A 27740-nucleotide genomic window follows, 5' to 3' on the forward strand; every position below is an offset into this window, starting at 1 on the left:
ATGCTGCTCTGAAACTTCTAAGGCCTTCTCCATCCCATCATCACGAGCGAGCAACCCTGCCATTCTTCCCTTCCTCAGCCTGTCTGGTACCCTTAAGAGGAATGTTTAGCCACTGCTGGGGTGTTCTTTCAGTTGGGGGGATCTTCATGAGGCAGGGTGGGTCTTTGTGGCTCCTTGCTCCCCAAAAGCAAATGATGGTGCATTTTTGACCTGAAGGCACCAGAACGCTTTGCTGACCGTTATAGCATAGCACCCCTGTGTTAGACATGACATTGTGGGCTGGTGGAGCCAGGGAAGCTCCTGAGAGGAGCTGTGTTGACAGCTCAAATTTTGTCTGCAAGCCATAACGTTGATGAAACCAGTCCTGGCTCATTCAGACAGCTTGGTTGGTCTTTGTTTGTTTGAAGAGACAAGGTTTGGCCAGCCCATTCCTGTTTGTTAGGAAGAAATGCTGGACATCAGAGTGGAGGAGTTTGTGGACTGGTGTTGGAATCATCATTGGAGAGTTCTTGATTGGAAACATCATGGTAACGTGGTTTGTAGAGGGTAGAAATTCTCAACATTAGCTTTTTGCGCTGCATGTAGATTTCTCTGGGAAAGGTATGTAAGCACTGCAGTTTGTGTCAGTGACTGACACAGCTGTGAAAAATGTAAGATTAAAAAGACGAATTGGTGTAAGCTTGCCCTATGTTCCCACTGCTTTATTGTTCTTTAAGTAGTATCACTGGGTGTTCATCTTTTACCAGGGGCTCACAGTGGGAAAACAGCATGCATACTTGAGCAGAGAAGGGTTATGTCTCAGGCTGTTCTATTCCCAGTGTTAGGCTTGGCAACAGGGATTTGAATGACGATAATTCTATGTTGTAAATCTTCGACTGGGACTATTATTAGGAGAGCTGCACATTTCTACCATAACTCAAAAAGATCGCCTTTGTCATGTCCAGGCCTCCCTGAGTAAATCTTCTCCTGCTCAGCGGGAGTCTGATACAGCTCAGCTGCAGGGGAAGAATGTAATTTTGAAGGGAAGAAAGGCTGGAAATTGCAGGGGAAGCCCGAAGAAAAGCCGGGCGCTACAAGGAGGCCTCAGAGTAACTCAGTAGGGGGAGCTGTGCCTTCCAGCAGGGCTCTCCCCAGCTTTGCAGACAGTCGCGCTAGGGGGCGCTGTGTTGTAGAGCGCGGCGCTGGTGATTCAGGACTGAAGGCAATGCAGTATCTTCCGAGCCGCTAGGTGGGCGCGTAACTGGAGCAGCAGCACAGGTGGCGTGACCTTTCTAGCCGCACCGACGGGATGTCTATGGTACGGGATTTGCCCGTGCTTGGAGTCGTGTTGATGACGTCACTCCCGGAACTGCTCTACCTTGGCTGTAGAACTCTATGGTCCCAGCGGTGCCTGTCTGCCTCGCGGTGCATAGCCTCTATAGTTCCATGGGGGAGGTGACGACACACGTGAGCTAGGAAGGGCGGTGCATGAGTGTTCCGAAGTAATGAATATTCATCGTGGGGGCGGGGCAGGAGGCTGGCGAGGTCCTGCGCGGACTGTGGCCCGGGTGGGCGCGGCTGAGGTTGCGCGGGGTTCATGGCTAAAGGGAGCGCGACGGCGGGGCGCCCCGGGGCCGGCGGCCGGTGAGCGGAGTGGGGGCGACCGAAGGTTCGGGTGGGGGGAGGTGGGGTGATGTGGTGGCCGGGGGGTGTTTGGGGTGCTCATGGTTGGGGGTGTGGGGGATGGGGGGATGTGCAGGCGATGGGACGTGGTGGCTGTGGGTGCGGGGGTGTTGGGGGTGCTCATGGCTGGGGGTGTGGGGAAGGGGTGTGTGCAGGAGATGGGACATGCTGACTGCGGAGTGCGGGGGATGTTGGGAGGTGCTGGTGGGGGCACAGGAGATGGGGATGTGTTGGCTGGGGGATGTTGGGGGGGTGCTGATGTCTGGTGGGGGTGCAGGAGATAGGGAGAAGTGCAGGAGATGGGACGTGCTGCCTGGGGGGGTTGTGGGGGATGTTGGAAGGTGCTGGTGGGGGGTGCAGGAGATAGGGAGACGTGCAGGAGATGGGACGTGCTGCCTGGGGGGGTTGTGGGGGATGTTGGGAGGTGCTGGTGGCTGGTGGGGGGTGCAGGAGATAGGGAGACGTGCAGGAGATGGGACGTGCTGACTGGGGGGTGTGGGGGATGTTGGGAGGTTGTGGTGGGGGCACAGGAGATGGGGATGTGTTGACTGGGGGTGTGTGGGGGATGTTGGGGGGTGCTGATGGCTGGTGGGGGTGCAGGAGATAGGGAGATGTGCAGGAGATGGGACGTGCTGACTGGGGGGCGTGGGGGATGTTGGGAGGTGCTGGTAGGGGCGCAGGAGATGGGGGATGTTGGGGGGTGCTGATGGCTGGTGGGGGGTGCAGGAGATGTGCAGGAGATGGGATGTGCTGACTGGGGGGCGTGGGGGATGTTGGGAGGTGGTGTTGGGGGTGCAGGTGATGGGGGATGTGCAGGAGATGGGGGATGTTAGGGGGTGCTGATGGCTGGTGGGGGGTGCAGGAGATAGGGAGATGTGCGGGGGATGTTGGGGGGGTGCTGATGGCTGGTGGGGGTGCAGGAGATAGGGAGACGTGCAGGAGATGGGACGTGCTGACTGAGGGGTGTGGGGGATGTTGGGAGGTGGTGGTGGGGGCGCAGGTGATAGGGGATGTGCAGGAGATGGGATGTGCTGACTGGGGGGCATGGGGGATGTTGGGAGGTGGTGGTGGGGGCGCAGGTGATAGGGGATGTGCAGGAGATGGGATGTGCTGACTGGGGGGCATGGGGGATGTTGGGAGGTGGTGGTGGGGGTGCAGGAGATGGGGGATGTGCTGGCTGGGGGATCTGGGGGATGTTTTGGGGGCGCTGATGGCTGGCAGGGGGAGTGAGATGAGATGCTTGGGGACAGGCACAGGAGATGTGTTAGATAGGGAATGTGGAGCGTGTGGAGGGTACAGTGGCTGACGGGGCATAAGGAACGTTAGGGGGTGCATTGAGTGGGGATTGTGGGGGTTGTGGGATGGTGAACCTGTTGGCTGGGCAGGAGGCACACTGGCTTTGGGGGGTCTATGAATATGGTGGGAGATGTTCTGGTAACAGTGGATACGCTGGATGGTGGGGGCCATGGGAGGGGACGTCCTGGCTGGTCAGGGGGTATATGGGAATTGTAGCTGGAAGCAGGGAGGGAGGACGAGGCAAGGGGAGAGGGAAGTTTTGTGATGTGGAGGACCCCAGGTATGATGGTTTGCGGATGTCCCAACTTCCCATGGGGAGCTAGAAAGGAGCCTGAATACTTGTGCAGTTAGTGCCATACAAGTACCTAGATAGCTGGGAAGGGGAGCTGGCACATCATGGGTGGTGTGTGGCCTCCACTGGATAGCAAAACATGGTTGCTGGGGGAAGAGCTGAGCAGAGGCTCAGGGCCGAGGGTGGGAATGTGATATAGAAAGAGATCTGAAACTAGTTAAGAGAGTGTGAGCCAGAGAAGGGGAGTTGTTGGCACAACTGAAGAGGAAGATGACTTTAGCCTCAGTGCTTTGGTTAGGCTGGAGGATTCAACTCAAGAGTCAGGAGTTCTTCCCGCTATAATTTTCCTTCCGTGAGTGGAATACATTTTGTTCTGTTCAGCAAGGCATGCATGAATGTGCACCACCAATAAAACCACAGGATGCCCGCTGTTGGCACTCTGCGAATCAGCTGGGTGGTGCCTGAATCTTTTCTGGGTGTCTGCCCAAGCACTCAATTTACAGGCAACGCTGGTCAGGACAGCCTCTTTTCTAAGGGATTGTGCTTTTCCCCTCCCTAGGCAGAATTCAGTTTTTCCCAGTTCCAATATTAGAGTGGCAGGACAAGTTAGATACATCTTGCCAAAGTGTAACATAGCCAGACTTCTTGGGTATTGCCTGGAGGTAGATCTTGAACTCTGGAGCAGCCGCTTCCCTGATTCACGCTCGGTGGAATTGTTCCACCGGTCAGCCATTGGACCTGTATGCTGTCAGGTGCGTGAAGCTGGATGAGGGGCCAAGCTTATCACAGTCTGTAGAAGGGACTGGAGCTGAATTCTTCAACATGAGGAGCCTCTTGGCTGGTTTCCTTTGGGACCCTCCAGCACAAATGCTCCGCTGTGGAATGCCTGACTAATGAATCCTCAGGAACACATTTGACCCCTGACTGGTTGGCTGGCTTTGGACCAAGCAGGCGTATGTTCCATGGGCCAGCTCTGGAGTGTTTTGTCTTGGCATGTAAAGTCCTTTATTTTGAGCGTCATTAGACTTCTGGTGCCATGAGGTTAGTCTTTGGCCTCTCCTGCAACCCTTAGTGAGGATGTGCGGCTCCCCCATTGTGGTAGAGAAAGGGTTGGTAGAGTCTGGTCCCAGGGGAGCAGGTGGGGGAGTTAGATGGAGCAGAGATGGCTACTTCCTTGTAAAAAGCAGGTTAGGTAGTGCACCTACAGGAGTCCAGGGCCTGCTTGCTAACCTTACTCTATCTCAGCAGGCCCCAGCCACAGCTGGATCTGCAGTTCCTGCGACGCTTTGGGAGAATCCAGGCCATCTTATTTCCCAGATGGTCCTCCCAGAATGTGCTCATGTTCCTGACCCTGCTGAGCATTGCCCTGTTGGGTGAGCTAGTGAATGGCTGGTCTGGACTGGGTTGGCCTGGGAGGGTTATGGGGGTGGGAAAGAGGGTGAGTGCAATGCCAGGCTTTACACTGGGGCAAGTTTCTTGCAGTCCTCGGTTGTGCTGCTTTACCCCTTCATTTTCCTTCTGTATTCTTCTTGTCTCCCAGAGCAGTTGGTCATTTACCAAGTAGGACTGATCCCCAGCCAATACTACAGGGTCCTGGGGAGCAAGGACTTCTCTGGGTTCAAAAGCCTGACTGCGATTGCTGTGATACTCATCATAATCAACTCCACGGTAAGAGAGGCACATGCTCCCTGAAGGTTAGGGAGAGCAAAGAGGGACCTTATAATAAGATAGGAAACACCTCCCTCTACTCCTGCACTTAAGAGGGACCCTGTGGAGAAGGAGAGCCCTCCCTGGGCTGCAGCATATGCTCTCAGACTGGGTTCTCCAGGCGGGCTGGGATCCCTTGTCAGCCTACAAAGCTGCTCTTGGAACTCAATGCCCAAACGGAGGGGCTGGGCCTCCCTTCTGCCCTGTAAAGAAAGTTGAATGTGGAGTGGGGGCCATTCAGTTTTTCATTGCTGATTATTGTTGGATTTGGCATTGTTAATGATTGCTCTTCCTCCCCTTCTTTCTGTCTCTCTTTGCATCATCCCAGCTGAAAAGCTTGGACCAGTTTATCTGTAACCTGATGTATGTGAACTGGAGGAAGACGCTCACTGAATACCTTCATGGCTACTATTTCCAGGGCCAGGTGTATTACACACTGAATGTGCTGTGTGAGGACATCGATAATCCGTAGGCTGTTCGCACTTTCTTTCAGCCCCTTGCTTGGTGTCTCCTGAACTGCTCCTCACTCTTTGCTGCCATGTCTTTGTATCTTGCTGCTCTTGGTGTCCTTGGCAGGGGGCCATTTTGCGCTGTATGTGCATATTATTATTCTGCTGTCTGGGTTTTTTTCTCCAGGTCTGGGTGGTCTGGACCTCATCTCTGCACCTGGTAGGAGTCAGTTCCTGATAGAGAATTCTCTTCATTACCTAAAGCTCTCACAGTGGTGCTGTTTCTGTGGGTTTCTTCTGCCATGTCTTTCCTGCCTCATGCAGCCCCGCTCCGGCCCCACAGCCAGTTTTTCCTGCAGGGTCCTGCTTCCTTCTCAAAGACCCTCCTTTGTCTGGTAGAGATTTGAGATCATGCTTTCGGTTGGTGCTTTGCCCTGGTAAATCCTCCCTCTTCGGCAGAGCTCAGATATGGAGCAGGGAAAATATGCCCACTTGATGCTTAATAGAACAAAACTAGTTATTTGCACAGTGATGTTGGTTATAAATGAGATCCCAAGTGCAGTGGAGCATTTTATCCTGTGGCAGCGGCATTGGAGTGATACAGCACTTGGTCTCTTCCCTCTTGTCCCTTCTCTCTCGTTCCGTTAGGACAGGCTTTCTTCTCTGGTTTGATTTTTAAACCACACAGAAATAAAAAAAAAAAAAAATTGCCCTGATTAAAAGGTTCTGACAGCCATGCAGGGTCAGTGGAGGCTTTTGACACCCCAGGAAAGGCTTGGGAGGTGGCTTTGTTTCATTCCGTAGACGCCTGTCGGACTCAAGAAGGAGGCGTATCTTCTCTTTCCCATGCCCTTGTGGGCAGGATCAGAGGTGACTTTGAACTTAGGAGTAGCGGGTGGAGAGTTGAATTCCTTTTCCTTCATCTCAGCAAAGTCGGTCAGCTGTCTTCTCCATTACACCCCACTGCAATATTTGCCACTGCATCAACAAGCAGGGCAAGGAAAGGTGTATTAGCTGGATGATTCTGATAAAATGATAAGCGGCTAAATGGTTAATGTTGCCATTTGAATCAACAATTGAGGCTTTGGGAGCGGTCCCTTCAGTTACATATCACCCCTCCTGGAGCTGTTGTTTCAGGCTGCTTATAGATTTGTGTAGTCAGCAGCGTTAGATGCACTTGGGTAATGGTTGGAGAGAGTAAGGGAGATATGCATTTTTTTCCTCAGATTCCAAACCAAATATTTGTGGCAAAATAAAAACAAAACAAAACAATTTGTAGTAAGTTACACAGCTGCTTTATGACACAGCCCTGCTACAGGCTGTGGAACGACTGCTTCGGACTTGTATAACTAGTGGGACAATTCACTTCTTTTACTGGTGACGCCTTCCAGAGAACTGAGTTGAACCTCGAGATAGTTATGGGAAATGTTTGGTTAATGGGGACAATAATTTTTGTTAATGGAGATAACTTCAGATAATTTAGTTTTCTCAACTAAGAGGATTGTGATCATTCTGTAATAAAAATGACATAGCATTACCTCCGTGTGGGATGGAGTTACAGGAGTGTCAGTGAACGATGATTCTTTAGGTGCCACCAAGCTCAAGAAATGTTTGCTGTTTAACAAAACTTTGCATGAAACAAACTTGCAGAAACAGGTTTAGAAAGTAGTATCTAACGCCTCCTAGTGCCAAAAACTCAGAGTACTCAGCCCTTCTTTAAGATAGGGCCCTGACCAGACTTATCTTAGGCAAATCAAAACAAAAAGCAGTCAAGTAGCACTTTAAAGACTAGCAAAATAGTTTATTACGTGAGCTTTCGTGGGACAGACCCACTTCTTCAGACCATAGCCAGACCAGAACAGACTCAATATTTGTTCTGGTCTGGTTATGGTCTGAAGAAGTGGGTCTGTCCCACGAAAGCTCACGTAATGAACTATTTTGCTAGTCTTTAAAGTGCTGCTTGACTGCTTTTTGTTTTGATAGTGCATAGACTAGCACGGCTTCCTCTCTGTTACTATCTTAGGCAAATGTTTGCCTTTAACCTTGGGATATGCGTGATTTAATCAAGGCCCTCTGGTTCCTCCTCAAGTCCTAAACTCTGTGGCAGAATGAATTGATTGCATCGCTATGGAATCGTTTTCATTCCAACATAAATTTGTCTGGTGTTTATTTCTGTGGGTAGAGGCTGAGCAACTGGGGTGAGGCAGTGTCCTGTTAGGTCACGCAGTGTAAATCAAACTGGGGACTTACCCCCCTTTCTTTCTCTCTTGCTCCTCTCTGTGCTGGGGAGGGCAGGAGTAGATGGGCACAGTCAGTGTGGCTCATTCAAGCAGCTCAGGCTGGAGCAGGGTATCTGAATTAATACTGCTTATTAAATGCTGCCCTAAACCTCGCTGAGTAGGCAAAGAAAAGACAACATCCCTCCCATGGGTTCCCAGTCTAGTTAAAATGCAGCTGGCTGAGAAGTGGTCACAAACACTTGTGAGGCCAGCAGAGAGCAGCAGCAATAGGATCTGTTTGTCATGGGGCAACACACAAACAAAAGCCTGGTGCTGTTTTGAGGTTGTCGTGGGGACCATGTCACACAGGAAGGGGAGTTTGTCAGCTCCCTCCCCCGGGCTCTGGGGAAGCCATGCCTTGTGTAGTGTGTTCCTTCAGGGCACCTCCTTCCCAGGCAGATATTGACAAGTTGGAAGGAGTTCACAGGAGAGCAATGAAAGTGAGGGATTGTTTTGTGGAGAAAGATTTTAAAAATATATGGAGCTTGCATAAGAGACCAGCCTACACATGAGACGCAATCCGATCAAGCAGCTGATTAGGCATGATCAGGCTTTGGCAGTGTAGAGAAGGCCCCATACCGTGGTGTTATGCATAATCGGGCTAAGTGATCTGGAAGTGACTTGATGGGTTTTGTGATGGATATGGGCCCCAAGAGATGGCTAAGCAGGGTCAGGGTTGTGAGCGCTAAGGCAGGAGAGGCTAAGGGGTAAAACTGGAATGGGATGAGGATCGTGAAACAAACATTGTGCCTGGATGCTGTTAGTAGCATCTCAGTAAGGCCTGTCAGGTTGTGGAACTGTTTCCCAAGGGCTGTGCTGGGAGCCCTATTACTTGCGTCTCCAAAAATGGGATTGGATAAAAGCCTGAGAACAGAAAATGGGACGGTCCTGCCCAGTGTGCAGGGAGAAGCTGGAGAGGGGAGGAACTAACTATAGTCAAGTATGTCCTAACAGCGTTATTGTCTCTTGTCCTGATTTCTTCTTGGCTTCATATTTGGCTTTTACAGTCAATGTTGGTTTTATGTTGAGCAGAGACCAGCGAATCAGTCAGGATGTGGAGAGGTTCTGCAGACAGCTAAGCTCCGTGGCCAGTAAACTCATCCTTTCTCCTTTCACACTGAGCTACTACACCTATCAGTGCTTTCACAGGTAGGATCTCTGCCCCTTCTCATTGAAGTGCAGCACCTTTCAAAGGTGCTTTGAGACCATCCCTGGGTGTGCTATGGTTGACAACGCTCAGTGGCTGGGAGTTTGAATCCTGGCACCAGCACACAATATGGGGGTTCTGGGCACTGACACAATGCGGGGAGTCTCTGAATATACTTGGCGGGGGGCTGGGGTGAGGGCAGATTCCCATGGGTATTGAGAGGCCTACGTGTGAACTCCGGTAATAGTGGGTGGGTTTTGCTCTGATTGCACTGGTAGTCTAGTACGTGGCCTTTCTTGGGTTTACGAGCTAACCTCTCTCCACCTTGTCTTCTAGCACCGGCTGGCTGGGCCCAGTAAGTATCTTTGGGTATTTTGTCATTGGGACGGTCGTTAACAAGGTGCTGATGGGTCCCATTGTGTCGAAACTGGTGCATCAGGAGAAGCTAGAGGGGGATTTCAGGTGAGTGCCCTGCAGCCTTGTGTGACCAAGAGTCCTGCTGTCACTGACCCTTCCTTTCTGGAACTCCAAAAGCCTGCTCAGTCCCCAGTCCAGCCTGCTCAGTCCCCAGTCCAGCCTGCTCAGTGTTTAGCCGCATATGGGCCAGTCTCCTCCTCTGACTAAACACGTCAGCCTGCTCAGCTTCTTTGAGCCCACAGCTACTGAACCCAGCCTCAGAAAGACCAGTCTAGGGTCAATCTGCTAACCCCCAGCCATCCCTGCCACCTGACTGTGACCCAGTGAGAAGGTGCCTGTGGCCTCCATTGGTCCAACTGTTCACTGATACCTCACAGCTGTTGCTAATTGCAGTGAGGGGCTGTGGAACAAAGGGAACGTGGAGCTTTTGTTTAGCTGGATTTTGATCCATATTCAGCAAGGATGGTGGCTGAGATTTGGGGCAATCCCCTTCCTCTCCCACCACACACACGTTTATGATGTGCCTAAAATGTCCCTCCCACCCCTCCATCTTTGGTCTTCTAAATCTCTCCTGATGCTTGAGGGCATAAACCATGCACAGGTGTCAATACCAGGTGCGCTGTAAGGGTTTGACCCTTTCCTCTGACACATCCATCACAATCAGAGGTGTGGACAGCGGAGGAGATGTACCCATTGGTATGATACAGTGCAACATGGGGATGTTGGATTACATTACTTCGTTGATTTCATCCAGGGTATCAGAGTTACTGGGCTAGTAAACAGGATACTGAACAGTCCCAGTCAGCGGGATGCTGATGGTCCAGTATGATTGGTACAGAAGGGAGGAGACCAAACTAGACCACTGAACTGTCCTGCTCTGGTGTTACCTTCTGAACCTTGCTCAAGGCCTGTGACCCTAGGTTCAGGCCCATTCCTAGGCTAGAAATCTGCCAGGTCACTCAGCATGATGGCCAGGCCAGGGGCGTGTTTTTCTTTTGCAGGGATGTTCATTGTTTAATCTCTGGGTGATCATGTCTGATTTTTGGGTTTGCGTTGCGCAGGTTCAAGCATATGCAGATCCGTGTAAATGCAGAATCAGCTGCTTTCTACAGGTAAATGATGGACTAACCTGGTCTTTACCCATGAAAGCTTATGCTTCAAAATATCTGCTAGTCTGTAAGGTGTAACAGGACTTCTTGTTGCTTCTGGCGATACAGACTAACTCAGCTACCTCTCTGATACTGTTTTCTTTCATGTCTTCTCATGGACCCTTCCAGCTCCTAGAGTTACTACTCAGTTCATTCATTCCAGAACTGAAGTGGGAAGGAGCTGCTACCTGCCCTGCTTTGTCGCTTCCTTTTTGCTAAAGGACCTTTGTTCCTGCCTCTTGCGCCTGGTATCAAGTCTGTAACTTGCTGCTCTCTTATGATCCCTCTCTGGTTCAAGTATGGGGCCTATCATGGGTCATATAGAAACTTTTCCTTAAAGGAACTGGGAGGGTGTATCTACACAGCAAAGTTATTTTGAAACATTGGCTGCTATTGCAAAATAACTGGGTGAGTGGCTATACAACATAACCACTATGTCAAAATAACTTTAAAATAGCAGATGCCTTATTTTGTGTCTGGTAAACCTCATTCCACAAGGAATAGCGCCTATTTCAAAATAGATGTTTCACAATAGGAGCTGGGTAGACAGGGAATATTGGCTATTTTGAAATCAGCTGTTCCAGAATAGCTTCTTTTGAAATAAAGCTGCTATGTACACATAGTATTTCAGATTAAAGCCCCCTGGAAGCAGTGCTTCCAGGAGCTCTAATCTGAAATGAGGTCTGTTGCGTGTCGATACACTGTTTCAGAATAAGATTTCCTTATTTTGGGGCTTCTCTGTACAGTATACCGGTTGTTCCGGAATAGTTTATTTTGGAAAAATAACTCTGGAATAAGCCAGTAGTGTAGACATACCTGACGATAACTTCCTAGACTTAAGATTGTGATAGAGGTTCTTCACAGCACATGCTGTCAGTGGTCAACAAATTCACCCAGTGCATTAAAATGCTAGGTGTTGGAGAGGAACCACCTTCTTTCCTCATTTCTCTGAGTCCAATTTAGGATCATCCTGTGGTCTACAGACCACTTTCTCATGCATCACACTGGGGCCTCCTCTTCTGCTCTGGGAGACTCTTCAAGTCGTCATCCTGTCTTGTCAAGATCTTCTCCTGAGATCTGTGCTAAGATTCCCTTTTCCTAATTTCATCCCACTACATGTCTGTTTTCCCCTTTGTCAGCCCAGTTAGCCAGACCTTAGCTCTCTCTCTTTCTCTTCCTGTCTCGTTCCTCTGTCCCCACAGCCACTTGTTGCTCTTCTTTGAACTGCACTCACTCTGCCAGCATCTGCCTCTACTGTAGTGCCCAGAACTGAGTGTGCTCTCCCAGGTCGGGTCTGCCCAGCGCTGTATGGTGTCTGCCGTGCCTCCCAGTCTAGTACATCTTGAGAACATAATCAACATGCTCTTTACCCGCCTTACCCAGCTCATTGCTAAAGGTGCTGTATACAGATGGCTAGAACCCTGATGCCTGTGGGTCCCCAGTGTGATACAGTCTGGAGTGGGGTGCCTGTAGACAGAGGAGGTCAATGCTCCTCTCCTCTTCTAGCCGTAACACTAGGGGATCTTGTCGCTGGGGGACAGTAGGAGCTGCCCCCTTCACCAGCCCTCCCTCTCTGCACTGTGTGTGTGGCTCAGTGGCTTTATCTGGTTGATCATCTGTAGCAGTTCTCCGTCCATGGGTCTAGCCTGGTGCTTCAAGTAGTAGGAGATGGGCACAAGCGTATTCACTGCTGTATCATCTAGGCGTGCTGTGACCAGAGTACGGCAGTAAAAGCAGCTGCACTGGACCTCCACTGGTACTTCTGCCTGGGGCCAGCACCATGCACAGCCTGGCCGCAGGAAGAGGGGAGCAGCGATGGTAACAATTCAGTGTGGACACAACCTGTGTTTGAAAAACTAAACGTTTCTTTTTTTTGGCTTTTCACCACCTGAGGGTGCTGCAAGCATTGCAAATGAGTGGAAGCAGCTGCTGCAGGCTCCCTCCTGCGTGATTTGGTGTATAAACGGCGCTCTCTGATGCAAGGATCTAGGCTCCCAGTATGTAGTCAGAGGGGGCAAGGTTTAAGAATCAACAATGACTGTCACTATATCAGCTGGGGTGGGAAAGGAGCCGCCTTGCAGGTTTGAAATCCAGTCTTAAGTCAGACACCAGCGCAGTAGGCAGGGATTCACTGGAACTAGCGATTTAAAATACTGCAGGGATTGGCTTCTCAGAATGTTTAAGGCCTGAGCCAAAGTGACCCACAAGAGACCAGTAACTGATCCCCATCTGCTCCAGTATGGTAACAGTTATAAAGAAGTGGCCAGGTTAAGGCCTGGTGGTCTTGGAGGTCATAGATCAGGTAGACAGGCTAGACATCTCCACCTCCGCTCACCTCAGTGCTTCCCTGTTGTGCTGCAGGAGCACAGCTGTTTTTTCCAGCCCTTCCAGAAGGCTCCTTGCTCAGGTGCATGAAGTAGCCGTATGGGCCACCTAGTCTGGTATTGGGCCTTGCCATCACCACTTGGCTCGTTTTTTGTCCTCCATGTCTAATGGAATCTGCCAGACCTTGGTATGTCTGTCTCAGAGTCACCTGCCTCAGCCGAGGCTCTTCCGAGAAGCAACTTCACCAGGCAGCACCTGCATGTTTAGTGCCTGGCCATCACAATAACATTGCCCTGATGCTGTGGTATGGGCAAGCTCCAGATAGCTGCAATAGTTCTGCAGTGTTTTCATCAGTATGCAGTGCACACGTCACGTGGCTGGTCTTGGCAGATTCATGGCATGCTATTGTCATGTTTTGCAGGGCGGGGCAGGTAGAGCACATGAGAACTGACCGCCGGTTGCAGAGCCTCCTGCAAACACAGAGGGAGCTGATGGGCAAGGAGCTGTGGCTCTACAGTAAGCAGGGGAATTCCTTGATTTGCAAGGGCAGGTGGTAACTCCATTAGGGTGATCTTCTGGCCTGGGAGGGAGTCTCCGGAGACATGCAGGGGTGCTTGCTGCTCCTCCATTGCCCGTGGCTGCAGGACAGGAGGACAGGGGAATGCTGACAAAGCCAGAAGGCCAGGGGAACAGTGGCAGGAGCATCCCCACTAAGAGTGGCCTGGTAACTGGGCACCTGGGAGGGGGAAGGGTTGGTGGGGGTGGATGGGAGCTGCTCTGAGGCTATGCCTGTGTAAAGTATACCCCTCTCACGTTGGTTCTGCCTGGAAAGCTTGATGGGGATCCTGATTCCAGCCCTGACTGAGCCAGTCCCTTAGTGGTTAGGGTCAAGAGCAGATGAGTGCCTTGCCTTCGGGGTAGAAGATAGAGCTTTGCGAGCAGCGGGAGGGTGTATGGGAAAATTCCACACCCTGAGCGGTTCTGCCTTTCCTGTGTTTCTTAGGAAGCTCAGTGACGCAGGCCTCCTGCCCCAGCCAGCTGCCCCCAGATATTCCAGCCTGCGTCCTGCCCTGCCACTTTGCTCGCCCATGTCTCTCCAAGGCAGTGGGGGGGCTCTGACGTTTGGAAGCAAGTAGGCTGGGTGTCTACGGTACTCTAGCTGTGTGGGTGGTGATATCTGGATGACTTTTTTTTCCCCACTTTTGGTGCCCTGGCTGAGGGAACTACATGCCAACAGGTCTGACTTCACCCCTGTGATGTGGGTCTTTTACAGTCTTTGGTGTTGGCCCCCAAGGTGCAGCATGAGTCGGGGCTGGGACTAGTTCTGTTTGGCCTCAGGAGCTGGACTTGGGTTTGCCTGGGGCAGAAAGTGCTCCCTGCTCATTAACTCCTGCCAATGTGCTTCTGTCCAGTTGGGATCAACACCTTTGACTATCTGGGCAGCATTCTGAGTTACGTGGTGATTGCCATTCCCATCTTTAGCGGTGTCTACAGCGACCTGGATCCGGCAGAGCTGAGCGCTCTGGTCAGCAAGGTGAGTTCAGCACCATCTCCCAGGGGAGCGTGTTCTGTGAGCTGCATTTCTTCCCCTTCTGCCCTGCGGGGCACTAGGCTGGGGTGCGTGAGGTCGCCCAAGCTGACCCTCTCCTGCTGTTCTCGTGCTTAGGTCAAAGAGAGCAAGGTGCCATGCAGGGCCGGGGTGGCTGGCAGTGAGAGCAGAGCGACACGCCTGCTGCGGTTGGCAGTGCTGGAGATTGCGGGATGATTGCCCTCTGTAGGGGTGGCTGCCCGCTCTGAGTCACGCTCAGGACATGCTTTGCACGCATAAGGGCTGGACGTGTAACCCCAGGGCCTGCAAACTCTCAGAAGCATGACTGACCCCAGGCACTCGCGTACGGAAAGCTAGGCACACACGCAGGCTTTGCATGACCAGGCCCTCCTGCTTTAAATGAAAGGCCGCATGCTGCTGAGACAGCACGAGGTATCAAAGCAGGGCTGGGCCCATGCAGCACTGCCAAGCCCGCTGCTCCAGCTGGCTGCTTATGGAACCAGCCTGCCCACAAACCAGATTCTTGGCTCCAAAAGTCCCCATCTGCATGGAACTGGCTCTGTCTAGGAGGTTGATCTCTCTCCTACTTCTGTTGCCTCACTAGGCCCCTAGTGAGGGGCCTCCAGATCTGACTTGTTCCCAGTTGGGGGAAAAACCAGCCTGAGACTGGTAATGCAGATGTAAAAGTAGCCACCTTAGTGTTGCAGGCTGTGTAGCAGAGACCCGACTCTGAGTAACAGGCCGCTTCCAGCCAGTGGGTGGGGAGTGGTCAGCGTGACACCAGGGAGAGGACGTTGACCCTGGTGCTGGGAGGAGCCTCAGTGCAGCTTGGCAGGACTCAAGGCTGTGCTGACCAAACAGCTGCAGCCTATTTATTCAGAATTCCTAGTGGTTCTTCTGGTTGTTCCTCTTTCGCTTAAAGTTTCTGGAGGCTTTAACCCTTAGAGTACTGAGGGGCCCTCTGCTGGCTGGGATACCCAAGGCCTCAGTAGCTGGTGCTTGTCCAGAGTTCTGGAGGGGGTTCCTGCCAGCGGCGATTCCAGTGGAAAACGAGTCCTGGTGCCCTCTCCTCTCTGACTCCTGCCACCCGGCCAGTCGTTGCGTTTGCCGTGAGCTGCTTATGTTCCTTCCAGGGGAACATAAGCCTTAGTGGAGGTGGTTCACTCAGGGGCTGTGGAGAGTGAGAAGGAGCTGCTCGTAGCAGACACCAGCAGAGATCTCCCCTGGGTCAGAGCCTATAGGCTGGTGCAGGCGAACCCTGTTAGGTCTCTTGTCCGGTGTCGCTTTCTCCCTGGTTCATCCCTGAGCTGAATCACCACTCCCCTGGAGTCTGAGCAACTGCGTGTGCCCAACGCTGGCAGCTGCCCTTAGCTGAGCATATGGTATCCTTTGCTGCTAGCTTTGCTGGCTGTGAGACCAGGAACAGCTGGCTGCGCCCTGGGGGCTGCTGCACCGTCTCTGTGCTAACTCTTCTCCCGGCTTGTGATTCTCCACAGAATGCCTTTGTCTCCATTTACCTCATTAGCTGCTTCAGCCAGCTCATCGATCTCTCCACCACCTTGACTGACGTGGCTGGCTACACACACCGGTGAGATGTGCCCCTGCCCTGCTCCCCAAGCCTGTTGCTGGGCTGGTGGCTGCCAGAAAGGGAACGTTTTTGGTTCCCCAAGATAAGGGTTCTGGGACTGTCCCGGTTGGCAGCTCCAGCAGGAGTGGGGAAGCTTGTACCTTTAGACAGGGTCCCCGTGGAAGGGGTCATTGCTAACGTGGGATCAGCTTGTTTGAGGGACCGTTCTTAGTGTGGGGATAGCACCCACAGGCCAACCCAGGTGCTGGGAGGCATGGTCTGTACACCCAATGCCAGACCGCCTTTGCCCTAGAGAGCTCACATTGGAGGTTACTGCCTTGTACCCTACGGTGTGGGCCCATTAGGAAGCAAGGTTGGCTGAGAGCTCTTCTTTCTGAAAGGCCGGGTGCCAGCAGAGGCTACTGAGAAGATGAGATGCTGAACGGAAGGGCAGCTCTTCCTTTAAAACAGGCCTTATTCTCAGCCCAATGGTGCCCATGTACTTTCAAGTTCAGTGAGTAGCTTGCAGTGGAAGGAACTGAACTGACTGCATCTCCTTCCCATGATGCCTGCTGCTTAGGAGCGCTTGGTAATTACAAACCAAGAGAACCCTTTTTTACCTCTTCTCGTTCCCCCAGGAATGGCTGTCCCATCAGGGTTTCAGCCTGGCTGCTCTGTAGGGTTGGACTTGCTCTGGGTCTTCTACTGCCCTGAGCACACTGCTCAGGCTAACCAAAAGTTAAATGCAGTGCTACAGAGCCCAGGGAGGACGGGGCTGGAATGTGCCGGGAGGGCTGCGGAGTCACTTTGGTCGCTCCCTCCGCCTTACAGGATTGGCGAGCTGCAGGAGACGCTGCTGTCTCTTTCCCGGAAACACAGTGACTGTGAATTGGAAGCCAAAACCAACTGGGACTTTGAGAAGTGAGTATCTCCAGCCTGATGGTAACTTACTGTCTGCGGCAGGGTCCCCAGGCTGAGGGGAAAGCTCACAAGCACAGCCCGTGTTTTGGATGTGTCTCTGGGATGTTAAAATAGGGTCTCCTCCAAACACAGCCGCCGAGAGTCCTTCCTCCTTGAATCCCCCCAGGGTGCTCCAAGGGGGAGCAGAGCTTTGCATCCTGTGTGCCTGAGGAATAGGCACAGATTAAGTAAGCATTGGGCATGTCCCCCAAGTCTCCCTGAGGCAGGAAAATATGTTCATATCACTAGAAAATCAAGACTCTACAGGCTTCTTGGAAATCAAAGAGCTCGATGAGAGGCGGGTGCTGGTAGCTGGGTGTGTGTGAGAAAGCCCTCGGAGGCCAGCAAGTTGAACTCTCCTACTGCCGATGTATTCCTCATCGTGTGGTCATGTGCTTTGTTACTGCCCAACCCCTCTCCCCTCCAGCTGGCACGCTCACCTGTTGCGTCTTGCTTCAAATGAGTCTAGAAGCTGTTTGGGGGCAGGAGCATGTTTTCGTGTGCAAAAGGCAGCACCCAGTGCAGTGGTGCCAAGTAGGATTTCAGTGAAGATAGTAAATAAAGTCTGTAAAGAGAGAGGAGCTCTAGCTAACCTGCCCCAGCCCCAGCAGCCAGCGGGCTTGTACCTGATAATACGATTCTCCAGGGTTTTGGCCAGTTTCAGGCTCCCCGTGGTTCGTTACATCAGTCCACATGGGGCTCTACTTCAACAATTTCCTTCTTGCCTCTGTCGCAGACCACCCCACCCTGTCTGACATGAGCACTCCCCTGCACACAGAGAGCTTTTTCTATGCTTTTGCATGGGTTCCTGCCACTTGTGGGATTAGTGCCAGTACTTGGAGGAGTGGGGCCTTTTGGTATGTTTCGCAGTATGAGCCAACCTTTGCAAACCTAAGTTTAAGGGCAGGCGTGGGTAACCGTGGCCTGCTTTTCATGGGTGAGGACTGCAAGCCCCCAAGTCCGAAAATGCTGGCCTTATGTCCTGGCCTTTTTTGTTTTTTCCAGTAGCCCATCCACGGTGGGGCTTGTTCCCACTACAGCCTTCCAGAGCTGCCAACTGGAAGAGACCTGGAGATCGCTCTTCAACATTAGCCTATAGCAGGCTCAGTATCCGTCTTGCTATCCTTCTAGCTGAGTACAGGCCTCTCAAGAGTCTGGAGTGAGATGACCTTGTACCAGTGCCTGCTGCATGCTGGTGCCTTGTGTGGGCCACGCTAGACCACTGATTAGCCAATTATTCCATAGTGTTGCTGGTATAAATGGCACTTTGATACCCTAGTAACTGATGCTTTCTAACGCCGAAAGCTGGAATCTGTCGAATTTGCCTGCATGTCTAGTGGTTGCAATATTTAGGCCCTGAACACTACATTAGGGGAGGCATAAATCCTTTAGAAAGCATCCACTCCTCACTGCCTCAGGGCTCAGTCACTTACTCTGGACTTTTCTCTCCTCTCTCTGCCTTGGTGGCTGGGCTCCAGTGGCCCTGGAGAGCAGACTGTGCTGGGGGATACAGCCTTTCTCCTGGAGCGAGTCTGTCTCTCTGTTCCATCATCAGACAAGCTGCTCATCAAGGATCTGAACCTGCGGATTTCCCAAGGAAACAACCTGCTGATCGTGGGGAACACTGGCACAGGGAAGACGTCACTCCTGAGGGTCCTTGGTGGCCTCTGGGAGAGTACACGGGGTAAGGACTGTGACTTCTTCTTCAAAACCTCATCCCACCAAAGGGGGGGCAGGACGGAAGGTGGAACTTGAGTCACTTGTGGGAAGTTGGGGCCAGTGGCACCGGTGAGTGTAGTGCTGTCACTGGTACGCTCAAGCTGTCCCCTCTCCTGTATGCTGGGGCGTGAACATCTCATCCATGTGCTGTGCTGAGCACCCGAGCGCTGATCCAAGGAAGCCTGGTCGTTACATGGTGCTCGCATCTCCCTGGTGCTGAGCTGCGCCCGGGCGGAGGCTAGAGGGTGAGCTTGTGAAATAATTGGTGTGACTCTGTCTCTCTGCAGGGCAAGTCCACATGCTGACCTGCTTTGGCCCCCATGGGGTGGTGTTCCTGCCGCAGAAACCTTTCTTCACAGATGGAACCCTGCGGGAGCAGGTGGGTCAGCTTGGTGCAGGGGTCCTACAGGCTGACTGCACCAAGGGGATGGGACAGGACAACAAGGGTCTGCGTAAAGGCTCATGAGAGAGAGAACTGAGGGCAGCGCATCTCCTTGTGTCTGAGTTCTGGGCTCAAGGGGTGGCTGTGACGAACTTCATGTCCAGTTTCCTCTGACATGGGTCTGTATTTGGTATGTTCCTCCAGGTGATTTACCCTCTGAAGAAGATTTATCCAGTTTCAGGTGAGTGGAAGTTAATGATCATTGGCTGTGCCTGTCTTGTGTACACAGCTGCACATCCCTTTCCCAGCCCAGCACCTCCCTCCTGCTCTATGCGTTAACAGCACTAGCCCGGTCTGCTCTTGCTGCCCTAAGCTTTTCCTTGAAAGCCTGGTCTGGAGTTCAGCTCTGTGATCTCTGTGCACTCCAGGAGGATTCGCTCTTGCGAACAGCCCTTTGGGAAGCCACATTGGCCACTACTTGCCCCTTTCCCCTATGCTCCATATCATTGTTCATTGCTACTTACGCACGCAATCGTCCAGGATTCCCTGCTGATTTCCATGCACGTGTGTGCAGGGGACGTACTCAAATCATCCTTACTAAACACATGAATTCCCCTAGGTTCTGAATTAGTCCAGCATTGAGTCTGCACCTTCTGATGAATAAGAAACTGGTCCAGGAAGGAAATTTTTGGAGGGGGTCTCCCCCAGGAGAACAGATTTAGGGGGATCAAGTACTCCAGGTTACTGTAGATTTTTCTCTTGGTGCTGAAGTGGTTTCCAAGGGTGCCCCTTTGTTCTTTGTATTGTTACGCGACATATTTTACTACCAGACCTCTTCAGAACCAAATTAGAGCTTGTTACTTTGGAAAATTATAGCTATTGAGTTAGATTTTCGAAAGCAGCTTTCCCAGCAGATCTAGGTATGGCGTTTGTTAAACAAACACTTAAATGTACAGACCCAAAGCTTTAAAAAGAAATGGTCAGCAAACTGCCCATCCAAAGCTTACCCAGACCGCAGGGCTACTTGTCCAATGTAACAGCTTTTTGTTACACAGCCCGCTCCTGGGCTCGTTATCCCATTGGATGATCGGTATTTATTGCTGTACCAGGGTGGGCTGGAGGGTCATTTATTGTAGCTTTTATTGTATTTTATATCTGCTTCCTAGAGTATAAATCCTGCCTAGGGAGCCTATTCTAAATAAACCCAGTCTCTGAAGAAGAACCTGCGGAAATTAGCTGGACTTCACATTGTGTCCTGAAGGTGAATGAATACGGGCCTTGTCAGAACCATGGGAACTGTACTCCAGAGTCAGGCCTTGCGGTGGTGATATCCTACAGGGGGGACAGAGAAATCCAGCTCATCCCTGTGACCAGTGTAGCCAGTGGCCAAGCCTGTTGTAGGATTCCATCTGTTACAACCAGTGTGGAGGCCAGTGCAGATAGCAGAGCTCCGGTGTAATGATGTCTGAGTGAAGTAATGGCCAATAAACTGGCAACTACAGCCTGCTTCCAGACAGGCTGGAGGCGTAGCCAAGTGTAGAGTGCATTGTAGCTGCCTACTGCTGAAGTGGCAAAGGGTAACTTTACTTCAGAGAGGCATGTATGTAGGTACTTGGTCCCTCTGGTCTGCTTTCAGATCAGCTCACGTGGCTTATGCACTTTTATCTTTGATTGCGTTCCTATGTTTCTCAGACCTTCTTGTTCACCTCCCAGCACTCCCCCTTTGCTGAGGCCTGCTTTCTGACCCTTGGATTCTCCAGTTTGCGTCATGAGGCTGAGAGCTTCTAGGCAGCCTTGTATAACGCATGTTTCTGTGGCAGCGGGGCACTGTCAGGACCACTGAACACTGGGTCTCTGTGTTCCTGCTGTTTTAACTCCCTTGTTCTCAGTGGACTCAGTCTCTAGATACAGCTCTGGAGCCTGCTGGAGAGAGTGACAAGTCTGTTCGGTTCCTAGTGCTGCTCTTGGAGGTTGGTGTTTAACCTCCCTTGGGTGTAGTGGGCCTGTAGGAGCCATTTGAGGGTTAACCCTGGGGTGAAAGGTAGAGTGTGAAACCCGCAGCTCTTCATCAGTACAGATAGTCAAAAGTTAGACTGTAAATGACTTGGTTAAACTGACAAACCCAGGCAACCAGAAATACTTGGAAACAGGAGGTGGTTTGTTTGGGTCTCTGTTGGCCTGTATTTGGTGACTTCAGGAAGGTGCTGTGCTAGCAGTGCTGTTGTCCTGGATGTGATTATGATGCCTTTTGTGTTGCAGGGTCTGCAGATGATGAGAGGATCCTGCAATTCCTGGAGTTGGCTGGGCTGGTGAGTTGCTATGGGAGCTGATCAACCTAATAGACCTGATCTGTCCTAGTCCAGCAGCCGGGGGCTCTGTGCTGTTCTACCTCTCCTGGCACAGAATGGCTGAGTGTCATGTGCAGGGTGTTGTCTATAGCCTGGACACAACCTTCCCACTCAGCTCAGCAGAGGAGTATTGCCGTAGGAGGTGGGAAGGTATCACGGGCAGAGGTGATGCCAGGGTGGGATTAGGAATGTCATGGGAAGGTGAAATAAGGAAGCACGTTTCTGTGGGAGCATCATGGAAAGGGATTATGAAGCACTGCATCAGGGCACAAGGGGGTGGGTTCTACTCAGGGCAGTATCTGCCATGGGAGGCTATTGGTCAGAGCTGGGGACATGTTCAGATTTGCCTTAGTTTCTTTTCCATGTCATTTGCAGTCCAGTTTGTTGGCACGCACAGGGGGACTGGACCAGCAGGTGGATTGGAACTGGTAAGTGGTGCAGCGTCTGAGGTTGGGTGATGCGGATCTCCTGGTTGATGAGATCGAGTGCTGAGCAGTCATGCAGCTGACTGGATTTAGGGAGGGACTGTCCCCTGCATCTGGCTGCATTGGGGTCAGGGAAGAATAGTTGGGAGCAGAGGTGATGTCTTAGCACTGAATGTCAGGTCCTGCATCCCTGCCTCCAACATCTGAGTCTGAAGGTCCCACATAGGCACATCTGCCCCCAGGGCAATTTGATATCCATGGGCCTAGGACAGCAGAGCCACCCTTAAGTTCCCAGTGTGATAGCTCTCGGTGCCAAGATTGGAAAGGAAATGGCTCCTTGTGAGTGGGAGACCTGGGAGGGGCTCTGCAGGAGACTGCCGTGGGCCCACAGCTCTGTGAGGCAGACAGAGAAAGTTGCTCCTCTAGTTCTCTGGCATCAGGGAGGGTTAGCAGGTTTGGAGCATTAGCAAGTTGGTGCTAATTGCTGCTTGCCTTGATTCATGGCTCTGTTGCAGGTATGACAGCCTGTCCCCAGGGGAGATGCAGAGACTCTCATTCGCAAGGCTCTTCTACCTCCAGCCCAGATACGCGGGTGAGTGGCTACCGGCTGGAGAAGAGGCAGGTCTCTGTGCAGCCAGAGGAGTAAACTGGCAGAGAGAGAGAGAGATCGTCGAGAATATCCTTTTTCTTTGCCAGGAACCATCTGGGTCTCTTTGCCCTCTCTCATGACTTCCTGTGTGCACCCTCCAGCTGCCAGCTGAAGTGTGCATCTGTCCCAAGGAGCCAATTTATACCATCCCATAGATATTCAGGGTGCCTGATGGACAAAAATGTGGCAAATTTCTGCCCTCGGGAACTTCAGTCTGTTAGACTTAACTTTACCAAAGAGGATGCACAGAGGTGAGGGAGAACCAAAGGACCGAGACCAAGCAGACGAGATGCTTTCCTGTGTTGGCGTCTTTAATTCTTTTCCACAATCTTAATATTGCTGCAGTGGGCGGGAGTAGGTGGCAGCGTATGAGAAGACATGTATGAGGAAGCGAGCTTTGCGGGAGAGTAAGGCTCCAGGGTGCACCAAGCCAGAGGGCAGCATGTTCCTGGCTGATGGGGAAAACATGGAAAAGGCACCAAGCTGCTTGTGGGCAAAGTGACAAAGGGAACAGGAAGGAGAGAATGAATTGCCATGGGTCAGAATGTCCTGAAAGACGGACTGAGAGCACGCCCCTTTGCTGGCACTCCTATAGCTGCTAGTGAGCTCCCTAGTCTAGGGGCCGGCAGTAGCACCTATTAAGTTTGCCCAGTACTCACCATTACAAGACCCTGTTTTCAGCTGTTTGTAACTTTCACCAAACTTTAATCATTCAGGCTGAAGTTTTCTAAGATGGGTGTTGGCTCAGTGGCCTGGCCCTGGCTGGGCTTTCCTTTCTGGATGCGCACAGGGCTGCTGCATCTGGACCCATGTGCTGATTTCTGCGTACAGGTTAAACCTCTCTCATCCAGCAATGTCCGTAATCTGGCATGATTTAGTTAGCTGGACGACCACTTATAATGGGTGTGGCTACATTTCCTGTGGTCTCATAAAGTTTGTTTACAGCCATCAGTCCTGGCTCTCAGTGTTCTGTGCTGTTATGTAACTGTCATTTACCTCTAAATGTCCTCTAAGGGCCCAGTAAGCAGAGGAAATGTTGGTAATGTGCTAGACAATATTGACCTCCCGTGGTTCAGCAAATTCTCTTGTCCAGCCCCAGCCCAAGGGTGCCAGACTAGAGAGGTTCAACCTGTATTTAAAAGCTCTTCTGGGTCTGAGTAGCTCAAGTCTCTGGTCTCTCTGGAACCGGTTCTAAGGAGTGGGATCCCGAGGTCCACCTGACCTGGGCTCCCATGGCTATACTTTTGAACAAGCCATTGAAATTTGGTAGGGAGGTGATAGCCCTTGTGTCAGGAGTGTGCCCTCCTCTGTAAAAATCTGCCCAAATTTAGCTGAATTACAAGTTTCAGGGAGGGAGGCGCAGCTCAGTGTTTTGAGCATTGGCCCTGTAAACCCAGGGTTGTGCGCTCAGTACTTGAGGAGGCTGTTTAGGTGCCTGGGGCAAATAGATTTAAAAAAAAAAAAAAGAGGGGGTGGTGCTTGGTCCTGCTGAGAGGGCAGGGGACTGGACTCAGTGCCCTCTCGAGGTCCATTTATATATCTCCATATTAAAAACTGCATGTTGCACCTGCTAATGAAAGACTGCCTAGAGCTTCAGAGCTAGTTTGCAGAAGAGTCCATCTGCATGGGGTACGCTGAAGCCCTGCGCTGAGTCAGACTTCCCCTACAATTGCTACTGAAGGCTGTGTGAGAACTGGGTGCTAGACCTGAGAGTAGGGAGCTTGTCTCTCCTGTGCTGTCAGAGGGATGGGTAAGGGACAGGTTGGAGGGCAGAAAGAATTGAGTTTTGGTGGGGGATGGGAGGTGGGGCAGGGAGCAGAAGAGGCTGTGCCCTCTGGAGTGTGTTCCTTCCAGAACCTGCCCTGGAAACCAAGACTCCCGAGTCTCACCATTGCCCTGATGTCAGCAAAGATCTCTGAAATCCACTGACGAAGCTTTGCTCAGCCTCCTCTGGTCCTGGTTGCATGGGCAAGCTCAAACCTAGCATTTTGTGACTTCGCAACCTTAATAATGCACTTTCAGTGCAGACTTTTATCTGTAATACCAGAGGTAACGTGAGAATGAATTCTTCATCCACATGCAGATAGACCAGAGTACCAGTACAGATTTTTATTTTGCCTCCAGCAGGAAGCTGTATACAGCACAGTGTTCTCAGGCCCACAGTGAGTGAGTTGCTGGGGAGAAGGCTGTCACTTGCCTTGTTCCTAGATCATCTTTCTTTCCAGGGAAAAGCTCGTGCATGAATTATTTACAGTGACTGTTAGTAGTGAGCCTGTAGCGTTTTGGCACGGGGCTAGCTGTGATCTCTGTTACAGGAGGAGGTCAGGTGTGGGAACTGACTGGTATGAAGTGGAGAGGGGGAAGAGATTCCAAGTGGGGAAAAAGTGATCTCATCCCTAGCTTGCTCTTGTTTACCAGGGAATTTCACTGGGGGGTTGTGTATTTGGCAAGGCTCCCTGCAAGCCGTCAGTGATGCTTGTAACAGCACACAATGCACCCTTGCACAGAAAAACATCAGAAGTTACTTTTCGAAGGTTGAGCACATTGGGACGCCTCTTCCTTTTCTGGCAGCTGTTCTAAGTGGGGGCTGGTGCTTCGCAGGGCCATAGAACACCCCTCCCACTCCCCATGCTGTGCAATTGTGCTCTGCAATCTGAATCCCTGTTTGTTTCTGGGCGCTAGTGGCTGTGGGAGTAAGCTTGAAAACATGATGTTCTCATAACCAGCGCAGAGTTGTCTGCGTATCAACAGGCAGCCTGCGGGAGTGCTGGGTTTCGGAAAGAAAAATCAAATGCACAGCTATGAAATGGAGAACAACTGGCTTAACGGTGGCAGCAAAGGATGTGGGGCTTCTAGGGCATCAGACCTTGAGAATGAACCAACAATGTGATGCATCTGAGAAAAGGCAAATACCCATTCTCGGTGTGTGAATAGGAATGTCGTGTCTGAGTCATGGGAGGTACTTTTTCTACTCCATTCTGCACTGGTGCATCCTCAGCTGGAGTATTGTGACCAGTTCTTGGCATGACATGTTAAGAAAAATGCGGACAAGGTGGGAGAGAGCAACAAAGTTATAGGCAGTTTAGAATGCCGGGCCTATGAGGGAAGGTTTAAAAAAACTGGGCATGTTTAGTTGTGAGGGGAAAAAAACAGGGAAACCTGATAAATCTTTAAATCTGTGAAGGGCTGTTACTGAGAGGATGGTGATCAGTTTTCTCCATGTCCATTGGGGGAAGTACAAGAAGTAATGCGTTTAATCTCTGGCAGGGGTGGTGCATGTTGGTATTCGGGGGAAGCCTAAGTACAGGTTGCAGCTCTTAAAACCAGTGCACGTTGGTCTGGCAGCATCCATGGTCCAGCAACATCTGGTGGGAGCACAGATGCTCCTCACCTGGCAGCTAAGGGCTGTAGGGCCAGCCGGGGCCAGAGACAACAGTCTCTGTGCTGCAGCTGGAAATGGCACTGAGCCCCGTAACCAGCCCAGGGAGCACAGGACCAGAGCTGCAGCCACAGCTCCATGGCGGTGCCAGGAGGCTGGTGGCAGGGGACTTCCTCTGGTCCAGCAAATTCTCTTGTTCAGGACCAGTCAGATGCCTACCATGCCAAACTGGGCAGGAGCAACATGTACAAGGCTAGTTTGTTACCAAGGGCCTTCATGGAATCCCTGTTACTGAAGGTTTTTTAAAAGAGATGAGATAAACGCATGTCTGGATGGTCTGGGTTTGCTTGGTACCACTTCAGCCCAAGGAGCTGCGCTAGCTGACCTCTTGATGTTCCTTTAACCCCTACGCTTTTGTGATCTGTTCCACCCGTCACCTTGGGGTGTTGATTCTGGAACCTAAAGCGCCACATGTCGTTGGCAGCCTTGAGAACGGTTGAGGTAGACGTTTCTGCTAAAGTCAATCACCGGTGGAAGTACTTACCATGCAGCCCCCAACATCTGCAGCTTGCTTTTGCACAACCCCTGCCGCCAGTGCAGAAATCTTTTGGCATATTGAAAACTGAAAAATCTGTAAAATAAATTCAGTTTAATCTCTAACCGAGTACCCCAGGGACACTAGGACTGTGATATTCATTAAATCACTTGGTTTTTAATTTAAGTGAAATGGCCACATTATTTCCAGTCTGCCCCACCAGTGTGCCGCTGAATTTGGAAACCTTGCTACAGAATTGAGCTCCAGCTTGTGGTGGAGTGAATGTGTCCGGGGCTCTAACTTCCCCAATGTCTCCAGCCCTAGAGGCTTTCTCAGAGGGGACATTCCCCTCAGCATAAGGCATTTGAGTGTTTCTTAAGGAAAGACAAACTTCAGTGATGCTCCCTGGGTGGCATGTGGCCGTGATGGAAGAGGGTACATAAGAGCTGTGTTCTTTTGCCTAGAATAGGAATCCTGTTGGAAAGACCAGGTTTCTACTTCAGCACATAGTAGCTTTGGGAGGTGGGACCAGCAGTGAGCAGGGTCCCTGCCCTGCTTCTCTGGTACTTTTCTTAGTTTGCCTACAGGTTCCTGTAAGGAGGCTTCAGCCTGGACAGCACCACGCAGCAGGTCAGCAAGTGTCTCAGCAACTAAGTCCAGAATCCACACCTATAGAGAGGAGCGTGCCGGAGGACAGGCACTGGCTAGGCTGGCCTCCATGACGGCACAGTTCACCTGGATGGTGCCATGTTGATGGGGCTTTCTCCTTTGCTCTCAGTGTTGGACGAAGCCACCAGTGCCCTGACAGAGGAGGTGGAGAATGAGCTATACTGCACGTGTGCTCAGCTGGGGATGACACTTGTCAGTGTGGGACATCGCGCCAGCCTGGAAAAGGTGAGATGGAGAGCAATGGAATTGTACCTGTCAATGCAGGGTCCTGTGAGCTTCCGGACTGCACGTGTGACTGAACTGGGCAGGTGGATGAATGACAGTTTTGCCTGGCTGCTGGGGAGCTGGGCCGGGAGGGAGAGGAATAGTGGGGTGTGCAGGGGCCAGAGGGAAGGGTCCCTCTTTTTAGCCATGGCACTCAGACGTGTGCTGCTGCTTTACAGTTTCACAGCTGGATTTTGAAACTCTCTGGAAGAGGAAGGTGGGAACTAACAAGAACGGAAAGACTGCGGCAGCTCCCAGCCAATGGGGGACACTGAAAAAAGTACCAAGGCTTGGGACTGGCCAGTTACCCAAGAGCTGCACAGACTACCTGCCCCGCAGGAGATGCCTGCTCTGTAGGTGTGGAACTGCAGAGCCGCCAGGAGCTAATAAGTATTCCTGGGGGAGGGTGATGGTTTCTGGTTTCTACTGACGAAACCAGGGCTGAGTCTTTCCTGTCTGCTTGTTTTCCAAACGGCTTCTGGTGTTGGGTGCAGCTGAGAGTGGAGACTTCTGCCCCTCGCAGAGGGAGCTTTTCCCCAGACCATTCCCTTGACATCTGACCCCTCTTTCTG

The 27740-nt window shown here is 51.7% G+C and overlaps 1 protein-coding gene across 4 annotated transcripts; it reads left to right on the top strand.

The window, feature by feature from the left end:
* The first annotated feature begins 1452 nt into the window (after positions 1-1452).
* Positions 1453-27484, top strand: ABCD4 (ATP binding cassette subfamily D member 4). Of its 4 annotated transcripts, XM_074996793.1 has the most exons (19): positions 1518-1623; positions 4496-4623; positions 4791-4918; positions 5286-5425; positions 8718-8834; positions 9169-9294; positions 10311-10361; positions 13144-13238; positions 14135-14256; positions 15768-15859; positions 16670-16759; positions 18277-18482; positions 18805-18896; positions 19104-19140; positions 21159-21208; positions 21623-21675; positions 22188-22264; positions 27014-27129; positions 27348-27484. In XM_074996793.1, exons 1-19 carry the CDS (start codon positions 1577-1579, stop codon positions 27441-27443), a joined length of 1863 nt encoding a protein of 620 aa, XP_074852894.1. In that variant the 5' UTR covers positions 1518-1576; the 3' UTR covers positions 27444-27484. The 4 variants fall into 4 exon arrangements, with proteins under 4 accessions (XP_074852893.1, XP_074852892.1, XP_074852894.1 ...); XM_074996792.1 differs by lacking the exon at positions 1518-1623 and adding an exon at positions 1453-1481 and having other exon boundaries at positions 27014-27441; XM_074996791.1 differs by having other exon boundaries at positions 1507-1623; positions 4499-4623; positions 27014-27441.
* The last annotated feature ends 256 nt before the right edge of the window (positions 27485-27740 follow it).

The sequence above is a fragment of the Carettochelys insculpta genome, chromosome 6, assembly GCF_033958435.1.
Source record: "Carettochelys insculpta isolate YL-2023 chromosome 6, ASM3395843v1, whole genome shotgun sequence".
NCBI classification, from domain to species: Eukaryota; Metazoa; Chordata; order Testudines; family Carettochelyidae; genus Carettochelys; species Carettochelys insculpta.

Bases quoted from the DNA above. Each gene is read 5' to 3' on its own strand.
- ABCD4 (XM_074996790.1), top strand. From the start codon at position 1,577: ATGGCTAAAGGGAGCGCGACGGCGGGGCGCCCCGGGGCCGGCGGCCG. The intron at 5,426-8,717 runs GTAGGCTGTTCG...TATGTTGAGCAG, and splicing joins TGTGAGGACATCGATAATCC to AGACCAGCGAATCAGTCAGG. The intron at 9,295-10,310 runs GTGAGTGCCCTG...TGCGTTGCGCAG, and splicing joins AAGCTAGAGGGGGATTTCAG to GTTCAAGCATATGCAGATCC.